General features: G+C 54.0%; 1 protein-coding gene across 1 annotated transcript in view; it reads left to right on the forward strand.

The window, feature by feature from the left end:
* VAC14 (Vac14 homolog (S. cerevisiae)) overlaps window positions 1-21319 on the forward strand; it is a 115672-nt gene that overhangs the window by 54989 nt on the left and 39364 nt on the right. Inside the window, exons 13-14 of the mRNA XM_011962121.1 lie at window positions 3137-3293; window positions 16052-16184. Coding sequence (XP_011817511.1) covers window positions 3137-3293; window positions 16052-16184 — 290 coding nt within the window. The remainder of the gene's footprint in view (window positions 1-3136; window positions 3294-16051; window positions 16185-21319) is intronic.

Below are 21319 nucleotides of genomic sequence, written 5' to 3' on the forward strand. Positions count from 1 at the left end.
CAGTGGCACGATCTCGGCTCACTGCAAGCTCTGCTTCCCAGGTTCACGCCTGCCTCAGCCTCCCGAGTAGCTAGGACTATAGGCGCCCACCACCACACCCGGCTAATTTTTTGTATTTTTAGTAGAGACAGGGTTTCACCGTGTTAGCCAGGATGGTCTTAATCTCCTGACTTCGTGATCCACCCACCTTGGCCTCCCAAAGTGCTGGGATTACAGGCATGAGCCACCGCGCTTGGCCTGTCCCCCTTTTTTTTGTACAATTCACATACCATAAAATTCATAAAAACGACTCTATGGTATACTTTAAAAGTATATACTTTTAAAGTATACCGTAGAGTAACTGTTAGTATTTTGACAAGATTATACAACCATCACTACTAATTCCAGAACATTTTCATGACCCCAGAAAGAAGCCCTATACATACCCTGCACCCGTTAGGAGTCACTTCCCATGCCTCCCTCCCCACAGCCCCTGGCAACCACAAATCCACCCTCTGTCTATGTGGATTTGCCTGTTAATGGAGTCATCATACAGGGTGTGGACTTCGTGACTGACTTCTCGGCAGGTTTTTTTCAAGGTTCATCCACATGTAGCAGGTACTTCATTTCTTTTTATTACCAAATAATATTCCCTGGTGTGGATGTGCCACGTTCCGTTTCTTCGTGTCTCCACTGCAGGACCTTTGAGTTGTTTCCATTTTCTAGCTATTAGGAAAAATGCCGCTGTGAGCGTTTATATGTAAGTTTGATGTGCACAGACATTTGCGGTTCTCTTGGTAACTGCCTAGGAGTGGGAGTATACCTATGGCAGCTCTCTGGGTAACTGTTTGAGGAGCTGTCGGCTTGACTCTTGCTCGCTGTTTAATTTTGGGTGAGTCATTCCCCCACTCTCCCCCAACTCTATTTCCTGGTCTCAGGTCCCCTCCCTGGCCGTGCTTGGACAGTCAAGCAAGCATGGGGGTGCGTGGCCTCTGTACATCCTGCCGTGGCAGGTGTGCAGGGGCTGAATCGGGCAGGACCGTGGCGTCATATATTGCTGTGCCACTTGCCCATCCTGGCTTCTGCCCTCTGTCTTTCTTCTGTGGCTGAAGTAAAGAATCCCTGGAGGCTGTCCTCAGTGGGAGCAGAGGCCTTGGCCCTCCCTGCTTCCAGGCTGAGACCCGCGCAGGGATCCCCGGCTCCTGGCCTGGGTGCAGGGGCACCCCTTGCTTCTGCCATATGACTGGGCTGTGTGGCAGCCATGTGTCTCAGCCACGTGGATTCATCAGCTCTCCATTCTGTGTGCCAGGCCATGGGCAGGAGTGGCTGTGACTCACCTGTACAGCCCCAAAATCCAGCGCAGCCACTGGCACAGAACAGGGGCTCAGGGGCCCACAGACATCCCAGTCTCCATGAGTGGGAGAGGAACAAAGGGAAGTACAGAATTGGACAGTAGGAGGCGGGTCTGTGAGAGTGAGCACCGGCTCCTGCCTGGATGAGGCTGGGAGACTGCGTGCCAACACGTGACGCTCTTTGAAGACTGAGGGGCGGGAATGGGTGAGCAAGCAAAGGGGTTCCCGGCCAGGTGTGCCAGGGCTGGCCTAGAGGAACCAAGAGGAGAAGTGAGAATTGGGCAGTGTGGGGGAGGCACTGGCACAGTGTTTGCATTGACAGGAACGGCTTTCAGGGGGGTAGGCCTTATCTTGTTTGTTTTCGAGATAAAATTTGCCCTTTTGAAGCATAGAATTCACTGGCTTTTCGTATATTCACAAGCTTTTTGCAACCATCACCCCATTCTAATTCCAGAACATTTTAATCCCTCAATAGGAGCCCTACAGTGCTAACCTTATCTTGTATTTCCATATTCCAGCCACCTGGCCAGTCTTGGCACATGTGGCCCTGCCCATCAGGCTCTGTCCCACTTCCCCTGGTCCAGGGCTGAAGCCCCCGGTTGCTGTGGTTATTCTTGGCCTGGGCTCAGAATAGCCCAGGAAGAGACGCAGGCAACCACCCATTCAACTGATGTTTGTTGGGCATTTGCTAGGCACAGGGCAGTCCAGAGATACACCTTTTGAGGGGACAGGCACGTTCCCTAGCCCGGAGCAAGAGAGGAGTGAGGGGCAGAAAGAGCAGGCGATCACCTGCAGTGTGAGGAGTTCCCTGCAGGACAAGCCAGCCAGCAGAAGGTGGCCAGGAAGCCTCAGCAGCCCCTGGGGCAGGTGCACACACACACACACGCATGCACAGCGAAGCCCCTGCCACAGGGCAGGGCCCCAGCCCCTTTCCCTACTGCCCATTGCAGCAGAGTGGTGGGCTGGACTTTGCCACCCTGCCAGCTCTTGGTGCCAGGCAAAGATGGGTGCTTTGCGAGGAGAGGCAGCTTCTAAGGATACAGGGGCTGTAGAGCAACCCTGGGGACATTGTGATACAGCGCTGACCTGGACTCACGCTCAGCGCTGGCCCCACGCCCTGCTCTGCCTCTGTTTCAGAAGAACTCAGCAGGCAGGTGGTCAGGCTGGGGTCTCGCCCCACCCAAATCTGTGCAGGGACACTTTAGAGCCACCGAGGACCACCTGACGTGTCCGGACATTGGGAAGTCCTTTACCTTGGAGACCAGAGTAGCATGCCAAATGTGGAGGGCCCTTTAGGGTCTACAGTGGCCTGGTGTCACCTCTGCAGAAGAAGCTGTTCTGTGGCCTGATGGTGGGTGGGGCCGTGGCTGCTCCACACAGTGGACACAGTGGAACATGGCCTGGAGGGCACTTTGGGAGTCTTGCGCAGCCTGGGGGCCTTTAAATGCACACTGTGCAGACGACACCCTGCTTCCTGAGTCCTGTGACTCCCAGGGACTCTCAGAACCGTTCAAGGGACCCAAGAGGAGAGGGATCATGAGGAAGCTGACTCGCTGAACCTCGGATTCCAGTTTCCTTCCCCCAGAGGTCCCATTCACTGCAGTCTGTGTTCCCTTCTATCTGGATCCTTTGTTTCACTTTTCTGAGCATGCCCCAGCTGTGGCCTTAGTGGCTCTTCCCAGCCTGCTGTCATCTACAGACCCCTCCCCACTGCAGGTGGCTCTGTGCCACCCACCGCACCTCTGCCCAGGTCAGCACAGCTCGCAGCGGAGAGCTCATCCCTGCCGCCCCGCTTCTCTCCCCAGGTGATCCTGAAGGACCTGGAGGTGCTGGCAGAAATCGCTTCCTCCCCTGCAGGCCAGACGGATGACCCAGGCCCCCTCGATGGCCCTGACCTCCGGGCCAGCCACTCAGAGCTCCAGGTGCCTACCCCCAGCAGAGCCGGCCTACTGAACACCTCCGGTAAGTCTTCTCCTGAAGGTTCCAGCCTCAGGGGCCTTAGTGCCAGTGCCAGGTCTTGGGCTGGACCACAGCGGTCCTTTGGGTTGTTGCTCAGGAGCTCTGGAGCTCGGCCAGGATGTGAGGGGTCTGTGGGTTGCTACTGGCAATCTCCCACCTCAAGAACCCCCAGAGGCAGGCAGCTCTCGTCCTCTAGCAGCCTCCAGAGACCCTCACAGGACTTTCTCCGCATCTCCCTGCACCTTTGATGCCTTTGAGCCATAGACTAAACATAAAACCATCTGGGTCGGCTGCTGGTCTCTCTGCCTGGGCAGCACCTCTCCAGTCTGGAATCCAGGGGCTTCGGTCTTGGGGTCTCACGGGTGGAATACTAGGTGGCCATTCCCTTTCTCTCTGAGAAGCTAAAAATAGTGGCAGGCAGCACAGGCAGGAGACGGCATTATTCTCACAGGCTGTTTCTGGGCAGTCCTTGGAAGTAAAGGTGGCTATAGCATCCCTAGCGCTCGTCCCTCAGTCCCTTCCAGATGGCAGGGACTCTTCTCCCTGGGCCCTGGCAGACGCCACTTCCCTCTGGCGATGCAGTCCTGGAAAATGCCTGGGGACACAGTTGGTAGGAAAGTTCCCAGTGAATCTCAGGTGTCTCCATGGGGGTCTCTGTTCTTTGTATCTGGAATTTACTCCTTCCGGTGGGTTCGTGGTCTCGCTGACTTTAAGAATGAAGCTACGGACCTTCACAGTGAGTGTTAGAGCTCTTAAAGGTGGTGTGGACCCAAAGAGTGAGCAGCAGCAAGATTTATTATGAAGAATGAAAGAACAAAGCTTCCACAGCATGGAAGTGGACCCAAGAGGGTTGCTGCTGCTGGCTCGGCCAGCTTTTATTCCCTTATTTGGCCCTGCCCATGTCCTGCTGATGGGTCCATTTTACAGAGCACTGATTGGTCCATTTTACAGAGTGCTGATTGGTGCATTTACAATGCTTTAGCTAGACACAGAGGGCTGATTGGTGCATTTTTACAGAGTGCTGATTGGTGCGTTTACAATCCTTTAGCTAGACACAGTGCTGATTGGTGCGTTTTTACAGAGTGCTGATTGGTGCATTTACAATCCTTTAGCTAGACACAGAGTGCTGACTGGTGTGTTTTAATAGAGTGCTGATTGGTGTATTTACAATCCTTTAGCTAGACACAGAGTGCTGATTGGTGCGTTTACAGTCCTTTAGCTAGACACACAGTGCTGATTGGTGCGTTTTTACAGAGTGTTGATTGGTGCATTTACAATCCTTTAGCTATACACAGAGCGCTGATTGGCGCGTTTACAATCCTCTACCTAGACCGAAAAGTTCTCCAAGTCCCCTCTCGACCCAGGAAGTCCAGCGGGCTTCACCTCTACCCAGGAAGTCCAGCTGGCTCCACCTCTCACTTTGATGCAGCCTCATGCGTCATAGAGGTTTAGGGACCTTGTAGCCTCAGCCTCCCCCCCACAGCCTAGCCGTGCTGGTCTCAGCCTGAGAGTACCTCCTTGGCCTCAGTGGGAGGCGCCCCAGCCCTGTTTGATGCTGAGACCAGGCCCAGTGCCTGAGAAGTTCAAGGGGTGGCCAGAGCCCCGCAGGCCTGCCTGTGCCCCAGGACATGCCAGGTCAAGTCATAGAAGGCCCATGTGGGGCCTTGCCCAGGAGCCCAGCTCTAGGCAGTCAGTGGCCGTGAACTGACACCAAGGGAAAGAACACCAAGCGAAGTGGTTCCCACATCCTGACCCTGGGACTCCCCCCCTCTATCCCTCGGCGAACAAGTCCATTCTCCATCCTGTGTCCCCAAGTCAGCACATGGGGACCAACCTTAAGTCCTTGGGACAGACGGCAGGAATGCCAGAGGTGGAGTATGGGGGCCCAGCAAAGGGGGTGGACAAGGAAGAGAAAAAAGGAGAGCTCTTCCTTAGGAAGGGAGGGTCTAGTGGGGAGGAGCAGCAAGAACTGACCAGAAGACAGGCAGTAGCCAAGAGGAGACATTCTACAGGGAGGAGGCCCGGGCAGAGGAGCCCTGGGGGCGCGCCCTCACCTCTCCCTCCCCTCGAAGCAGGCACCACAGCCTCTTCTCTCCTTCTCAAATTGACCGCAGCAGAGAACTTGAAGGCAGCACAGCTTTGTGACAGGGCCGACACCCAGGCCTCCCAGGCCCTCTGTGACCTGTCTTCTCTGTTTTATCTCTTCCTCCCGGGCACAGAGAAGTTGATGGCTGTGATTTGGGCTCCTGCTCGTGGAAGGAGGACCAGGAAACTGCTGAGGGCAGCCTGGGCTGGAGGGAGTAGGGTATGTGCCCTGGGGGAGCAGAGCCTGACCCGGGGGTCCCTGGCGGGCCCTGCAGCATCAAGCCCTTTGCGCTGCTCGGGCACCAGGGCCGGGGGCACTATATGGCAGGGCACTCTGAACCCCAGCTCCTGGCCATGCCAAGATGGGCGGGCCGTGAACGAGGCTACATCAGTAGAGACTCTTGCCCCAGCTCACCGAGGCTGTCAGATTAGCTCACATCAGCCAGGGACTCACTCGGCATTCATAGAAAAACAGCAAAGCATGCCAGATGGGCAGAAACTCCGTCCTGGAAAGAACACCAAGGAAGTGCCCGCAGCCAGTCACACTTCTTGCTTCAAGAATCCACAGCCAAGGAGCAGTGGGGGCTGCGGGAGGAGAATCCACAACTCTGTGGGCCAGGAGCTCTTAACCTGAGTCTTACGTGTAGGCCTCAAGCCTCCAAGCAGATCCACGTGTGTGCACATGCGTATGTCCGCAGCTGGCATCAGATTTTACAGATGGGGCCATGATTTTAAAAGGTCAGCTCAAACCAGTAAGGGAACAGCCGAGGGAGCCAGAGCATGCCCTGCCCCCCTCTCCCACCTCCACTGCCCGGAGGGCATGCGCCAGGCACTGAGGGTGTGTGGGGTGGTGCTGAGGTCAGAAGGCAAGCAGGAAGTGCACACTCAATCCCTCCGCGAGCTGCTCCTTCCCAGACTGCTTCTCAGGCATGCAAGAGGCTCGTTCTGTTTCCATCTGGCCATGCACATGGACAAGGCTGTGAAGCCATACCCTCTTCCTGTTTGGATTCTGCCTGCCTCTGGCTCTCCAGGGCGCAGCCCTGAGAACTTGGAGAACTTGGAGGCAGCAGTGCTGTGTCCCTGTAGGGGAGATTGCCCCAAAGGCACAAAGGGACTGTCTGGAAAGCCTCAGAGGCAGGGAGCCTAGCAAAGATGAAGTTGGTGGCATCTGTAGGGAACCAAATGGCGCGGATCACACACAGCAGTGGAGAAGCAAGCCCATCACACGCCTGGGTAGCTGCTGTGTTGGCCTAAATGCACCACAGCCGTGGTTCCCAAGGCCCCCCGAGGCAGAGTCGCCCACATGGGATTTTCCTCTCGCCTGTCCTGGCATAAACATCTCCCCCTCCCTCACAGAGCAGTGAAGGCAGAGACTTCTCCCGCGCTGCCTCCCTCATTCCTGACCCGTGCAGAGCCCCAGGATGGGGTAGAGAATGGCCTGGGGGCAAACAGGATGGGGAGCGGCCTGGGTGGGCAGCTCTGGAGGAAGCTGGCTGAGGGACACCATGCTTTCCTGTCTCCCACCCTTGGGGTCTCCTGTGTCTCCTCCTTTTGTATTTCCTGTCTCCACTCAGGGGAGTCTGCGGAGGTCCTCCTGGCTCTGGGGACAGGGATGTCAAACAGGCCTGTGGGCCTGCCATACCCTGAGCCTGTGCAGAAAGCTTCAAAGGACAGAGGAGGCCTCTGGGATCAGCCCTTTGTTAGAGAGATGCCTGGACTCACGGGGCCTGGACATCTCTGCTGCCAGAGAGGGTGCAGCCAGGCCTGGGAAGACCCAGTCAGCCTTTAGGGTCCTTGGCCGTGCACTGCAGTGTGTCAGTCTGAGGCCAAAGGTCACCCTAGGACTGATGTTCACCCCTAAAACCCAGTCTTCCCTGACTTTGCCTGCCACGGGGCCCATTGCTGCTGGGATAAAAACCGTTCGTGTCGCCAGCCACGTTGGCTCACTCCTATAATCCCAGCACTTTGGGAGGCTAAGGCAGATGGATCACCTGAGGTCAGGAGTTTGAGACCACCCTAGCCAACATGGTGAAACCCCATCTCTACTGAAAATATGAAATTTAGCCAGGCATGGTGGTGCGCGCCTGTAATCCCAGCTACTCGAGAGGCTGAGGCAGGAGAATCACTTGAACCCAGCAGGTGGAGGTTGCAGTGAGCCGAGATCACACCACTGCATTCCAGCCTGGGCAACTACATCTCAAAAAAAAATAAAACAAAATAACTGTTCGTGTCAGTATACCTTGCGGGACTCAGTGGCCCAAGGTGTTTTAACCCCTGACTCTAAAAATGGGTAATAATGACATATTCTTATTTGGTTTCATTCTTTGTAGCCCAGGACAGTCTATTGTAGCCAAATGTCAGCAGCATCTTCATGTCACCAGAGAGAAACAAGTTCTAGCAGAAAGCCAGAAAGCCATTTTCCCCAGTAATCACGGCAGCAATCATCATGGCTGCCAGCGCTGGCTGAGGTCACATTAGGCCCTGCCCTGCTCTGAGCACTCACATGTGCTGACTTTTTGGGTGAGCCCCTGGGGACCTCGCAGCAGCTCTGAGAGGCCAGCACTGTGTCATTCCCCACTTGTTTGGGCCAGGAGCCTGGCCCGAGAGCCCACACACCTCACCCGACTCTCAGGAATCCCACCTGCACCAGGCATTGGAAGCATCCACGGCCGGAGGGGAGGAGGAGAGGGGCCAGGCCATGGCCACAGCCTGGCAGTGATGGGGGCATGTCTCCTCTCTTCACAGTGACTTCAGAGACCCCTTCCTGGCCTCAGGTCATGGCAGTGCCTCATCTCTTGTCTTTCGCTGCCTGCCACCACTTCCTGCAGCCACACCAGCCCCAGGAAAGCACTGCCTGTTTCTTTTGAAGCCCTTTCCTCCCAATCACCCCTCCCAGCCTCAGGAAGCAGCATTAGGGATCACAGGCACTGGGGTCAGAGGGATGTAAGTTCACAGCCCTGCTCTGCCCATCCGTCCTGTGACTTTGGACGAGGGTCCTACCTCACTGCCACCTCTTCCCTCTCTATAAACCATGTGCTGGGGCGCCTGGGGGCTCTGTGAGCTCCCACATGGCAAGGGCTAAGCTAAATGCTCCCTGAACATGAAGGGGGCCTTTGCTTGTATCCTGGTTATTACAGGCCAGTGCAGAGGGCCCCTCTGGGAGGCTTCCCTGGAGAGCCCAGCTTCTCCTGCCCCTCTGTTCCAACCCACTTGCTTGTCTCAGGCTGCCTGGGTGGGTGGCGGAGTTCACATCTGCTCCCTCCTGGCTGTGACCTCTTAGAACCTCTGCTGAAAGTGCAGATAGAGGCTCCTCAGCGTCGCCCAGTGCTGGGTGATTTGTGTGATCAGCTCAGTTTGAATAGCAGCATGGCAGGCCACAAAGGCCAAGTTTCCGCATCCCAGAATCCCAGGCACCAGGTGCCCAGTAAGGGTCAGTGCCCATTTTTGAAAGTTCAATAAAATAATGGAAGGCAGGGGCACCAATCACCTGCACTGCTGCCCAGAGCGGCATCCTCTCATGCCTGTGCTGCCAGGCCCTCCCTTGTCCAGTTGGAAGCCCCAGCAGTCCAGCCCTCCTGCCCCTGGGAGCCTTCCTCCGCACCCTCTCCTCACTGCCCTTGGCCCCAGCCCTCACCCTGCAGCAACAGCTCTTTCCCGGTGGCAGACTGCTATGTGACCTCTCCACTGCCGCGTCAGCTGGAAGTCCCCTCTGGGCCTTGCTGTGTCCCATCAGCTTCTCTCTCGCTCTGACCTGAGCAGCTGCAAAGTCTCCTGGCTATGGTTGATGCCTTCAGTGCTCCTGTCCTGCCGACCCAGGCCGGCCCACAGATGAGAAAGTGATCGCCCCTTGGGTGGGTTCCCAAGATGATGCCATTGCAGGGGACTTTGTCCATGTAACTCTGCACCCCCTCCAGTTCTGCAGACTCTACACCCCCAAGACCCTGCTAAGCCTCGCTTTCTCCCAGCCACTTGATTCTAGGGGGAAGCTGCCCCTTCCCCACCCTGTCCTCTTGGTTCCATACGAGACTCTCCATCACCCACCCCTTCCGTGGACTACTTCCTGTGCCAAGCACGCCTTGATGCTCTTTAGCCCTGCCTGGTTCACTGGAGAGGAGCTGGCCTTGGAGAAGGCAGCACTGCCTCCCCTTCCCTGCTAGTCAGCGACAGGGCCTGGATCCGATGTGGTCCCTTGGACTCTGGGTGCCCTGAGCAGCCTCTGGCCCTTCCCTCGTATCCTCCAGGCAGCAGATCTTGAGCCCACAATGGGCTGTCCGGGCACATGGACCCCGACCCCAGCAGGGAGGGAGGCCGGAGTGGAGCAGGGAGCCTGCTGGGCCTGAACTGCGTGGCTGACGTTTTCACATCTGGTTCTGTTGAACTGTAACTCGCATTATGTATTGAAGCCAGGGCTATTTTTATCCTGACATGTGAGGTTCCTTCACGTCATAACCACAAAACTCAATCCAAAACATCCCGGGGCAGGTTGTTTGTGAGACGTTCTGTGGATTCTCATGTCGCCACATCAGGTTTCACTTAGTAACATCTGCAGGGCTGGCTCCCCGGCTGCCCACCCCGCCAGCCTGGTTTCTGTGTGGAGTGCATCTCTGTGCCCCTGGCCAGCCGCCGGTCACATGCACTTCCTGCCAGGGCCTGGCAGGCTCCTCCCTTGCCCAAACCAGAAATGCAAGGCACAGTGGCCTTCAGCTGAGGGATAGGCTCTCCCTCACGCTCCTGCCCTCTGCAGGATTGGGGAATGGAAATCCCACTCTCCTGGGCCCCTCACAGAGAGCCTCTCTCCCAAGACACACAGCCAGGTTGTGGGCCCCCCTCTCCCTCAGCCCCGGCTGCAGCAGCTGCCCACCATCTCCAGGGGGCTGTGCCTCAGTGGCACCCCTGAGTAAAACCGCTGAGGTCCTTGGAGTGCAGTGTTGGAAGGCGTGCCTTCCTGGCTGCCCTGTCCTGGCTCCCACTTCCCTCATGCGCCTGCAGCACCCAGCCCAGGACCCTGCTTACAAGAGCGGATGAGCCAGAGCCGGAGGTGGGCAGAAGAGCAGGCAGCAGTGAGGCAGAAACCAGTGTACCTGAGGGGCCCATTGCTCCTGTAGTCACCCTCCTGGGGCGAGCTTCTCCACCCATCTCCTCCTTCTGAGCCTGCAACGCTGCCTTAGAGAGCATCTCAAGCCAAAGGGCAGCTCACATCAGCAGCGTGGCTGGGGACAATGGGGGCCACTAAGGCTGGGAGAGAGCAAGCAGCCCCCACTCTGTCGTGCTGAGCACTGAGGCCTTTCCCATCCCTGTCCAGCCCGCCCTCCCTGCCCCCTCAATTGTGGCCCCTTCCCCCACCTCCCCTGCTGGGAAAAGACTGCCCTGCTCAAACCTGTGGTCTCAATGCAGCCCCTCCCAAGGCCCCCAGCCCTGTCTTGGGGAGAGCAGAAAGTCTTTAAGCCGTGGGAGCACTGTGAGGGCTGAGCTGCACTCAGCTGAGGATGTGAATCGCTTGCCATGGCTTCTCGCAGCTGTGACACCGCCCTCCTCCTCCCTTCCACTAAGGGTCTCAGCTCTAGGGTCCGAGGGGCAGCCTGGACATTGAGAGTCCATTTTGGGTCCACACTGGGGGCTGTGCTAGGGAGACCAGAGTTGTGTCCAGAGTAGCCCAGGCCTTCTCTTCTGCCATCTTTGTCCAGACTGTCAGTGGAGAGGTGGCCTGATCTCCCTACCCTGATGTGTGGGGATCACAGGTGGCCCCCCTTCTTCCTCAAAGCATCCTGAGAGAGCACTGTGAATTTGTGCCAGAAATGGAATCTCCACACTCAAGACATTTCAGACCAGCCCCCAGACATCCATTCTGAGACTCAGAATGAGAACAGTTTGCCCTGCGCAGTGCTCTGCGCTATGGGACACTTGCTAATAAAAAGGAGCCCCCATTTATTGAGTGCAGACTGTGCGGCAGCCTCCAGACCCAGCATATTACATGTTTTTATTTCATTTAATAGGGGCTCTTACTGCACTCACTTTACAGATGAAGAAACTAAGGCTTAAACACCATGCTCAGTGCTTCCTACTGCCCCTGTGAGGCTGGAACAGCCCCGTATCTCTCCCTAGTGGCTGCCCAGATGGCCCCAGTTGGGAGAATTTCTTTGTGGTGACTTCCTTCATGGGTCCCTTCGTCCTTGGGAATGCTCTGGAGCCTGAGTGGAAATGGGGTAGGCTGGGGGTGCACATAGAGAAATAGGAAGGCAGCAGGGAGAAGCTTGCAGTGAACTGGGCGCCTCCAGTGTGGGCAGCATGAAGCCAGTGCCCTCCAGCCAGGCCACCACGGCCCACCAAATTCATCTCCTGAGGGTGGGAACAGTGAGGCAGGGCTGTCTCAACAGCTGTCTCTGCAGCCACCTCTTTAGAGATCAGCCCCAGCTGGGCCTGGGGTAACTCGATCTATAAGAATGTGACACTTGATTCTGCAAACATCCCCTTTGGGCCAGGGAGCAGAGACTGTTTGCCATTCCAGAATCACTCAGGATCTCCCGAGCCAGGCTGATTCAGGCAGGGACCCAGGACGATGCAGTCCAAACAAGAAGTGGAATGAGGCCTGCCCTTGAACTGGCCTTCTCACTCAGGGCTCCTTCACGCCATTCACGCGAGCTGTCTAGGAGGTTCTTGGGATTGAGGATGCTACAGTTTGGAGGTTTGGCTCCTGGCAAGGAATCCCTTATAGAGTGATTCACAGCTGGGAAAAACAGAACAGAAAAACGCCTTTTCTAGACGCAACCATCTCCCAGGAAGGACCATGAGAGGACGTAAGGGAAGTCTGAGCTCAGCAAAAAAGACGGAGCTCCTGGGAGGAGAGTCTTCCTGCTGCTTCCAGCCCGCTGGCATCAAATACAGTCAGTCTGTCCAGGCGCCTCCGTGAGGTTCACTTGGAATACTCTGGATGGTTCTGCACATTCTTGTTTTGTGCTTTGGGCTGATGCTTCTGGGAACCTCTGATGCTTCTGGCCAAGTTTGGTTCCCAGAGCCTCCACATCCTGCCTATCTTGTGCTTGTGCCTGACCATTTCCTCCCTGGTCCAGGGAGAAAGTGAAGGCTCCCACGCAACTTCTGGACCAGAAAGGGGCCAGCCTGGAAAATGATGGCCCCAGATGCCTCTGTTGGCCACTCTGCATCCCCCAGTGTCCTCCCTGGGTTTCCAGCGAGCTGCGGCCAGGTGCTGTTTCCACAGCTCTTCGCAGCGTCATTTCCCGCATCTTCAGTGTCAGCTTGGCAGGACCTGGGTTTCCGTCTTTATGCCATCTTCTGCCCTCCTGCAAGGCACTGCCTCCTAATCTGTGAGCCCCAAACATATCTGAACATTAGTACCCAAGAGACAGGCAGCCTGACAGAGCTGCAAAGAACATGAGTTTTGAAGACCAGCTGCCTGGGTCAGCAACTCTACTACTCGCCAGCTCTGTGACTTTGGATAATCCTCACCCAAATTCACAGCTCCTCTGTGTATATAATGGGAATAGTAATGGTGCATATTTTTCAAGTTGTTTTTTTTTTTTAGGATGTTAGATACTATGTGTGAAGGGTTTAGGCAGGCCAAGCACATAGTAGGTGCTCAACAAATGGTAGCTATGAGTTGACTGTTAAGATATCATGTTATACTGGAACAATTGGATATCCATATGCAAAAGGATTTAGACCCCTTCCTCACACCATATACAAAAAGTAACTCAAAATAGACCAGAGAACTAAAGTATATCAGTAAATCTTTATGACCTTAGATTAGGTAATAATTTCATAGCTATGACACCAAAGGCACAAGCAACCAAAGAAAAAATAGACACATTGGGCTTAATCAAAGTTAAAAATTTTGTACTTCAAAAAAATTTTTTTAATAAAAACAGTCTGGGCATGGTGGCTCCTACCTATAACCCCAACACTTTGGGAGGCCAAGGCAGGAGGATCACTTGGGCCCAGGAGTTTGAGACTAGCCTGGGCAACATAGGGAGACCCCATCTTGAAGAAAAAATTTAGCTGGGTGTGATGGCACACACCTGTAGTCCTAGCTACTTGGAAGGCCGAGGCGGGAGGATTGCTTGAGCCCAGGAGTTTTGAGGCTGCGGTGAACTGTAATCACTTCAATGCACTACATCCTGGGCAACAGAGCAAGACACTGTTTATTAGGCTGTTCTTGCATTACAATAAAAAAAATACATGGCTGGGTACAGTGACTCACGCTTGTAATCCCAGCACTTTGGGAGGCCAAGGAAGACAGATCACCAGGTCAGGAGATTGAGACCATCCTGGCTAACATGGTGAAACCCCACCTCTACTAAAAATACAAAAATTAAGCCAGTTGTGGTAGCACACACCTGTAGTCCCAGCTACTCAGGAGGCTGAGGCAGGAGAATTGCTTGAACCCAGGAAGCAGAGGTTGCAGTGAGTCAAGACGATGCCATTGCACTCCAGCCTGGGAGACCGAGCGAGACTCAATCTCAAAAAAAAAAAACAAAACCTGAGAGTAGGTAATTTATAAAGAGATGTAGTTGGCTCATAGTTCTGCAGGCTTTATGGAAAGCATGGTGCTGGCATCTGCTTGGTTTCTGAGGAGGCCTCAGGAAGCTTACAATCATAGTGGAAGGCATAGGGGCCCAGCAGGCAGAGGAGGCCAGAGCAGGAGCCAGAGAGTGAGAGGGAGGTGCCCTACACTTTTAAACAGGCAGATCTCACGAGAACTTGCTGTCTCAGAGATAACACCAAGGGGATGGTGCTAACCCATTCATGAGAAATCCACCCCCATCATCCAGTAACCTCCCACCAGGTGCCACTTCCAACACTGGGAATTAAATTTCAACATAAGATTTAGGTGGGGACAAATATTCAAATTATAGTATCACCCTGTCTCAAAAAAAAAAAAAAATCAATAGAATGGGAGAAAATACCAGCTGATGAATGGACAAACAAAATATGGAATAGCCATAAGGTGGAATATTATTCAACCCTAAAAATGAATACAGAACTGATACATACTACAACATAGATGAACCTTGAAAACGTGCTGAGTGAAAGAAGCTGCATACTGCTTAGTTCTATTTATAGGAAACGTCCAGAATAGGCAAATCCATAGAGACAGAAGGTAGATGAGTGATTGCCAGGGGCCGATGAAGGTGAGAATGGTGAGTGCTAATCAGTATGGGGTTTCTTTTAGGGGTTGATAAAAATGTTCTGAAATTAGTGGTGATTGCCGCACAACTTTGTGAATGTCCTGAAAACTGAATTGCATGCTTTAGAAGGGTGAACCCTACAGTATATGGATCATATCTCAATAAAGCTGTTTTCTTTTTAGAGATGGCCTGCCTCGGGCTGGGCATGGCGACTCACAGCCTGTAATCCCAGCACTTTGGGAGGCCGAGTCGGGTTGTTCACCTGAGGTCAGGAGTTCAAGACCAGCCTGGCCAACATGATGAAACCCCGCCTCTACTAAAAAAAAAAAAAAAAAAAGAAATACAAAAATTAACTGGGCGTGGTGGCACATGCCTATAATCTCAGCACTCAAGAGGCTGGGTCAGGAAGGTAGCTTAAACCCAGGAGGTGGAGGTTGCAGTGAGCCAAGATCATACCACTGCACTCCAGCCTGGGCAACAAAACAAGACTCAGTCTCAAAAAAAAAAAAAAAAAAGTCCTGCCTCAAGCAGAGTGAGTGAGGATTCTTTCCGTCCCTTGGTAACTCTTTCACAGAACTGTGGAGGTTGACATATATTAGAAGGGATGTCCAGGGAAGACCCCAAGGGGCATACAAATACGCTATCCCAGACCATCCAAGTATTCCATCAGCCCTTCCCTTGTCCCCTTGGTGCTGGGTACTTTATCAAGGGGCACGTGTGCAAGGGAGGGCTGGAAGATACCTCCCTCTATACCTCGGTGTGTTTTCTGCAGGGACACACATCAGAGACATTTGTGCTCCTGGTTAGAAAGCCACCTCAGGCTTTGAACATTTTCAGAGTTCTATCCTAAAAGAGCATCTTTGCCTGAGGATGAGGAAGAAAGAGCTTTTGATTTCAAAAGAAAAACTTAAAACACTTTGTAACATTTGTCAGTGTTTGCTGTCTGTAATCGAGTGGGTGTGTACATCATTTCTTTTTCTCAGGTAATATTAGGGAAGGAGCTTGGCTTTTGCCTCTTCTGGGTCCACCAGTTTTGTTGACCTTTGAGCCACAATGACTTGACTCATTGACACAAGCACCTTACCTGTTTCTTCTCTTTGACTTCTTGTTTGTCCTTAACAGCCCAAATAGATCCCAAGTGTATTTTGTTTATTGAGGTAATGAGTAGAGTTTGTTTTTTAAAAAAATTCATAGCACCTAGCAGGGTCTTACACGCATGAGATGTTCACTGAGTGGTTTGGGCTTGGGTTAAGGGGTGGACAGTAATGGGATTTTTTTTTTTTTTCTTCAAGTTACGAGTAGGACTTTTAACCAATGGGCATTTTTGCAATAAGCCAAGTTGTATTTGCTTGTGCAGACTTGCCTTTTTCTCTGTTGTTCCATGGCTCTTGATTAGAGATTTTCCCTCATCTTGTTATAACACCCCACGCACACACTTGTTTGGCATTTATAGTTGTTTATATTCTGTGTGGACCTCGTCACCCTGTGGACACATGATCAGAATAAATGCTGGCTCTGTCCCTTTCTCTACAGGTACCAAAGGCTTAGAATGTTCTCCTTCCACTCCCACCATGAATTCCTACTTTTATAAGTTCATGATCAACCTTCTCAAGAGATTCAGCAGCGAACGGAAGCTCCTGGAGGTCAGAGGCCCTTTCATCATCAGGTCAGCCTTGGTGGTGCGCTTTCTCCTCTTCCTCCCACGGCCCCGGCTTTTCACTTTCACGCCGTTCAAGTGTCAAAGCAGCCACCTTCTCTTTCCCTTCTCTCTCCTCCTTTTCCTGACCTTTGGATCTGTTCTTAAAAGAAATGAAGAAGGTTGCCCCTTCATACTGGTTGCTGATGCTTCTGACATGAAACAGACAGGTCAGTGTTGATGTTTTTCCACAAAACCGAATTCAATTTTTCCTTCCTGAGTACTATCTTCCCCTGAGGTGGAATGGCCTCCTATTCAATGCCATTGTCAGGCTTTTAGAGGGGAAAGGAGGTGAGCCAGATGGCGTGAGACATGGGGCTGTGCTCCAGGCCCAGCCCCCAGTGTGGGATTTAGCCAGGCTTGGTGGAGCCAGGCTCCTGAGTCATGTGAGCCCAGCCCAGGATGGTGCCAGGGCAGCAGCCCCAGTGGCTGGAGGCGTCTAGAACTGTCATCACCAGCAGCATGGCTGGGGCTGGTCTTTTACCTCCAACTCAGCTCCAACAAGTAGGGTCACCAGAAGAGTGGCCCAGTGTCACCCTCAGCCTGGTGAAGGCTAGAGCAGGGCACAAATTCCTCCAGCTTCTACACCAAAGCCAAGTGGAGGAGATTTCTAGAGTAGTCCAAATGGCCCTGGGTGCTGTCCAGCCGTGGTTCTCAGCCCTGCATGTTAGATCACTGGAGAGGCTTTTTAAAAAAGATGCCTTATACAAAAATTAGCCGGGTATGGTGGTGCACGCCTGTAATCCCAGCTACTTGGGAAGCTGAGACACACAAATCGCCTGAACCTGGGAGGTGGATGTTGCAGTGAGCCGAGATGACACCACTGCACTCCAGCCTGGGCGAAAGAGCAAGACTCTTGTCTAAAAAATAAAAAATAATAAAAAAGCCTGGGCCTCCCTCTGATGAGTAAAATCGGAACCCCTAGGGTGATGGAGTTATTAAAGTGGTCTGGGGTGCTTGGGGACTGAGTAGACTACCGACTACCGTGGTCTGGGGGTCAGGAGTTGAAGGAGTCCTGGCAGGGGCCCAGGCTGTATGGGGCTTCAAGGCAGGAAAGAGCCTGAGGAGCTCATCTTGCTGTGAACTAAAAAGCAGGTTCAGCCTGTGGGCCATAGTGAGGATCGGAGACCTTACTTAGGGGTCAGCACGGAGCCACTGAAAGGGCTTGAGCAGGGGATCAATGTGACCGGATTTCTGGCTTGAAAGACAACTGTTGCTGGGGCGAATGGGTTGGAGGGACTGAGGTGGAGCCAGCTGGAAGGCTGTTGTCCAAGCAGAGACTGTGGCAGCTTGTGAGGGGGATGGGAATCTGCAGCCAGATTGGAGAATGAGGATTCGAGACTGAGTAGGAAGTAGATTTGTCTGGTGACTGATGTGGAAAAAGTGAGGGGAGAGGGAGCTGGGAGTGCCAGGGTGTCCAGGCCTCTGATTTGGGGCAGCTGGGTGGATGGTGATGCCAGTCCCTGAGGTGGGAGCCCCAGAAGAGTGGCAGGGAGTGAGAAGGGGGTGCATGTTTGAGTTTAAATTACTTTGGGGACACCAAAAGGAAGATGTTGAAAAAGTAGTTTGCTGTACCAGGCTCTCCAAGGGGATACCGAGGCCCAAGATACAATCTCGAAATTGATGGTATAGTCATTCATTCATTCATTCAACAGATGTTTACCGAACACTAACTGTGCAAGGTACCTTTCTAGATGGTTCTGCACTTGCGGAGCTTTCATTCTTAGGGAGTTAGAAGAGGTGGAGTGAGAGGGAAGGGGTCTGAGGCTGAACCCTAAGTGTTCCAGACTGTAATGGTTGGGGAAAGAAGCAGAAGCCAGAAAAGGAGGCTATGACGAAGGGCCAGAGAGGTAAAGGAAGTGGCCAAGCAGGGAGATGGCAGAAGGCAGTGAGGGAGGCGAGACCCAGGGATGGTGTGCTGGGAGCCGCTGCAGGAGCCTGAATGCTGCTGGGGGAGCTGAGGGAGTGGAGCGTACAGGAGGTGACCGGCCAGCTCAGGAGCTAAGGTGGAGTTGAGGGCACCCTGGGGATGGGGCCGCAGGATTGAGTCGTGGGAGAGGACAGGCCTGCCTGACCAGAAAGACAAAAAGCAGGATCACAGTGCGGGGGCAGGGGCTTCTGATGGTCTGGCCACCAAAAGGATGCCCCTGTGGTAGTGGGGAGGCTGTCACCACCCTCTTGCTTCTCTGGCCTCCTCTAGAGCAGGGCTTCTCAAACTCAGCGCCGTTGGCATTGGAGCCGGATAACTCTTCGGGATGGTGGCTGTCCTGTGCCCTGTAGGATGTCAGCAGCATCCCAGGCCTCTGCCCCCTGGATGCCGGTAGCACTTGCATTCACCCATTTGGAACTATCTGAAACGTCTCGAAACGCTGCCAAAGGTCCCCTAGGGAGGAGAATCACCCCAATTGAGAACCACCGTGTCAGAGAGACAGAAATGGATTCTTAACCTTCATTGGCCGAAAGAGGAAGATTTCCATGGTGTTTCTTCCCATCACGTTGGCCAGTTTCAGGTCGGGGATTGAGGTGGAGGTTAGCGGTGGTGCAAGAGGCCCCCCCACCAGGAAAGCAGCGGAATGTTCCCACAAGAGTGACAGTTAACGTCATGTGGTTTTCAGGCCGGGCGCGGTGGCTCCAGCCGTAATCCCAGCACTGTGGGAGGCCGAGGCGGGCGGATCACGAGGTCAGGAGATCGAGACCATCCTGGATAACACAGTGAAACCCCGTCTCTACTAAAAAAAATACAAAAAACTAGCCGGGCGAGGTGGCGGGCGCCTGTAGTCCCAGCTACTCGGGAGGCTGAGGCGGGAGAATGGCGTGAACCCGGGAGGCGGAGCTTGCAGTGAGCTGAGATCCGGCCACTGCACTCCAGCCTGGGCGACAGAGCGAGACTCCGTCTCAAAAAAAAAAATGTGGTTTTTCCAATTGCAGAGGCATCAGTACTCATGATGAGCTCTCCTTGCCTGGACGACTTTCAGAGTCAGTGGAAGGAGAGGCCTTTGGAGGAGGATTTTGTAGCTAGCGTCCCTCTGGAGAACTGGGCTGAAATGGGTTTTCCACCCTGTCTCAGCCCCACATGCCCAGTCAGAGGCATGGGGAGAAGGAGTTTGGGGTAGTAACCAGCATCTCCAGGCTGCACGGAGCAGAAGTGCAGGCACCATGAGCACGCTTGCATGCTCTCCCTACCTGCTCGGGACCCGAGGCTGTGTGAAACTGGAGGCCAGCCCGCCGCCATGTTCCCAGGTACAGACTCCAGGCCAGGGAGGCTTTGCTTGCTTTGCAGTGCGTCTCCTGGGCTTCCTGGGGTCACAGGAATCATCATTTTGCAGAAGGGATAATGAGAGGAAGTAATGTGGCCCCTGAGCTGGGCAGGAGCTGGGCTGCAAACTCCTGCACTCTGCTAATTCAGCAGCCTCCACTTCGTCCCTTCTGTGTGGGAGTGCAGAGCCTGGTGCCGTGAGAGGCCCTGAACATCCTGCATGCTAGGACCACCTGAGGCCCAGCTCCTCAGAGTGCTCAGGAGCTGGGCCAGTGGGTCCTCCCTTCCCATCCTCCAGGGGCTCAGTATGGCGATCGCTTGCTCTTCTGGGGCTCAAACCTGTCGTGGGCCGCACTGGGTTCTCTGTGGAAACTGCGGCTGGCCTCCAGGCCTCACTCCCACCCGCACAGCCACAGAAGGTCTCTTAGCCATTGGCATCCACACTGGAAGCCCAGTGGGCTGGGACAGAAGGAACCTTGTGACTGGTCCCCTCATAGAGGACTGGGTCTCTCCTAGTCCTTCACCTGATTTCTCCAGACTGCTCTCCCCGAGAAGTAGCACCCACACCTGTCAATGTGCATCCTGGTAGACAGCCACCTGGCCCAGCTGGCTCGGGAGCCTGCTGCCCACTCTGCCAGCACACCAGGCCATTGTCGACCAGCCCCTGGGTTGCAGGCCCAGCCACCCAGTCTGGGCACACACACGGCATCTGACATGGAGAAGGCCCCGCAAACATGTGGCTTCCTCCATCCTCCCCATGCTCCTGTGAGGGGCTGAGGCGCTTCCAAAGAGCTTTGCTGAGGTGGGGGGTGTCCGCCTGCCTTTGTGCTTCGCCGTCGCACTTCCTTTTCTCCTGTGATGGCTTTAAAAAGGGACATCATTGGCCGGGTGTGGTGGCTCATGCCTGTCATCCCAGCACTTTGGGAGGCCAAGGTGTGTGGATCTCGAGGTCAGGGGTTCGAGACCAGCCTGGCCAACATTGTGAAACCCTGTCACTACTAAAAATACAAAAATTAGCTGGGCGTGGTGGCACAGGCCTGTAGTCCCAGCTACTCGGGAGGCTGAGGCAGAAGGATCGCTTGGACCCAGGAGGCAGAGGTTGCAGTGAGCCAAGATCATACCACTGCACTGCAGCCTGGGTGACAGAGCAAGACTCTGTCTCAAAATAAATAAATAAAAATTTAAAAATAAAGAGAGGCATCGCGGTGGTTCCGCAGATGCTGGCATGAAGCCATAGGCCTGATGAGGCGCATAATGATTTCTTAACCCCCTCTTTAGCTGTTAGGCAAACTCTAAGTTCTTTTCAGCCTCCAAGATTGCACACTGAGAAAGAAAGGAAAGAGATTCTTCTGGCCAGCAAGTGAAAAGCCGTTCTTTTGGCAGAAGTGTGTTTAGCTCTGGGCCCTAGAGCGGCTGCTATAGAAAGACGGAGGCATCGGGAGTTCTTGAAGACACACATCTGCTGGCGGTTCTTGGCATTGAGGAAGAGGCATGATTTCCCCAAAGACCCTGGGAGCGTTTCCTCTTCCCCAGGCAGCTTTCCCAGGCCGCACCTCCATGTCGGAGTCGGGGGGCGGTGAGAAAAGGGTACCCAAGCTCCAGCCAGGCTTGAGTGGGTTGGACTTCCTCTCAGTGTCCACACAGCCTCCTTTTCTGGTGGACGTAACAGTTTAGATGCATGTTGAGGTGAAGTCAGTGGCTTTAAAACCTTCATCTTTCAGCTGGCTCCTCTGGCCCCAGGCCCTTCCCTTAGCTGATGCCAAGCTCACAGATTGAGGGAAGATGGGGACATGTGTGGTGGGGTGCTGTACCCCACTCCTTCCGCAGGACTCTGCAGGACTAAGGCAGA

Source organism: Colobus angolensis, unplaced genomic scaffold (genome assembly GCF_000951035.1).
Source record: "Colobus angolensis palliatus isolate OR3802 unplaced genomic scaffold, Cang.pa_1.0 Scaffold116, whole genome shotgun sequence".
NCBI lineage: Eukaryota > Metazoa > Chordata > Mammalia > Primates > Cercopithecidae > Colobus > Colobus angolensis.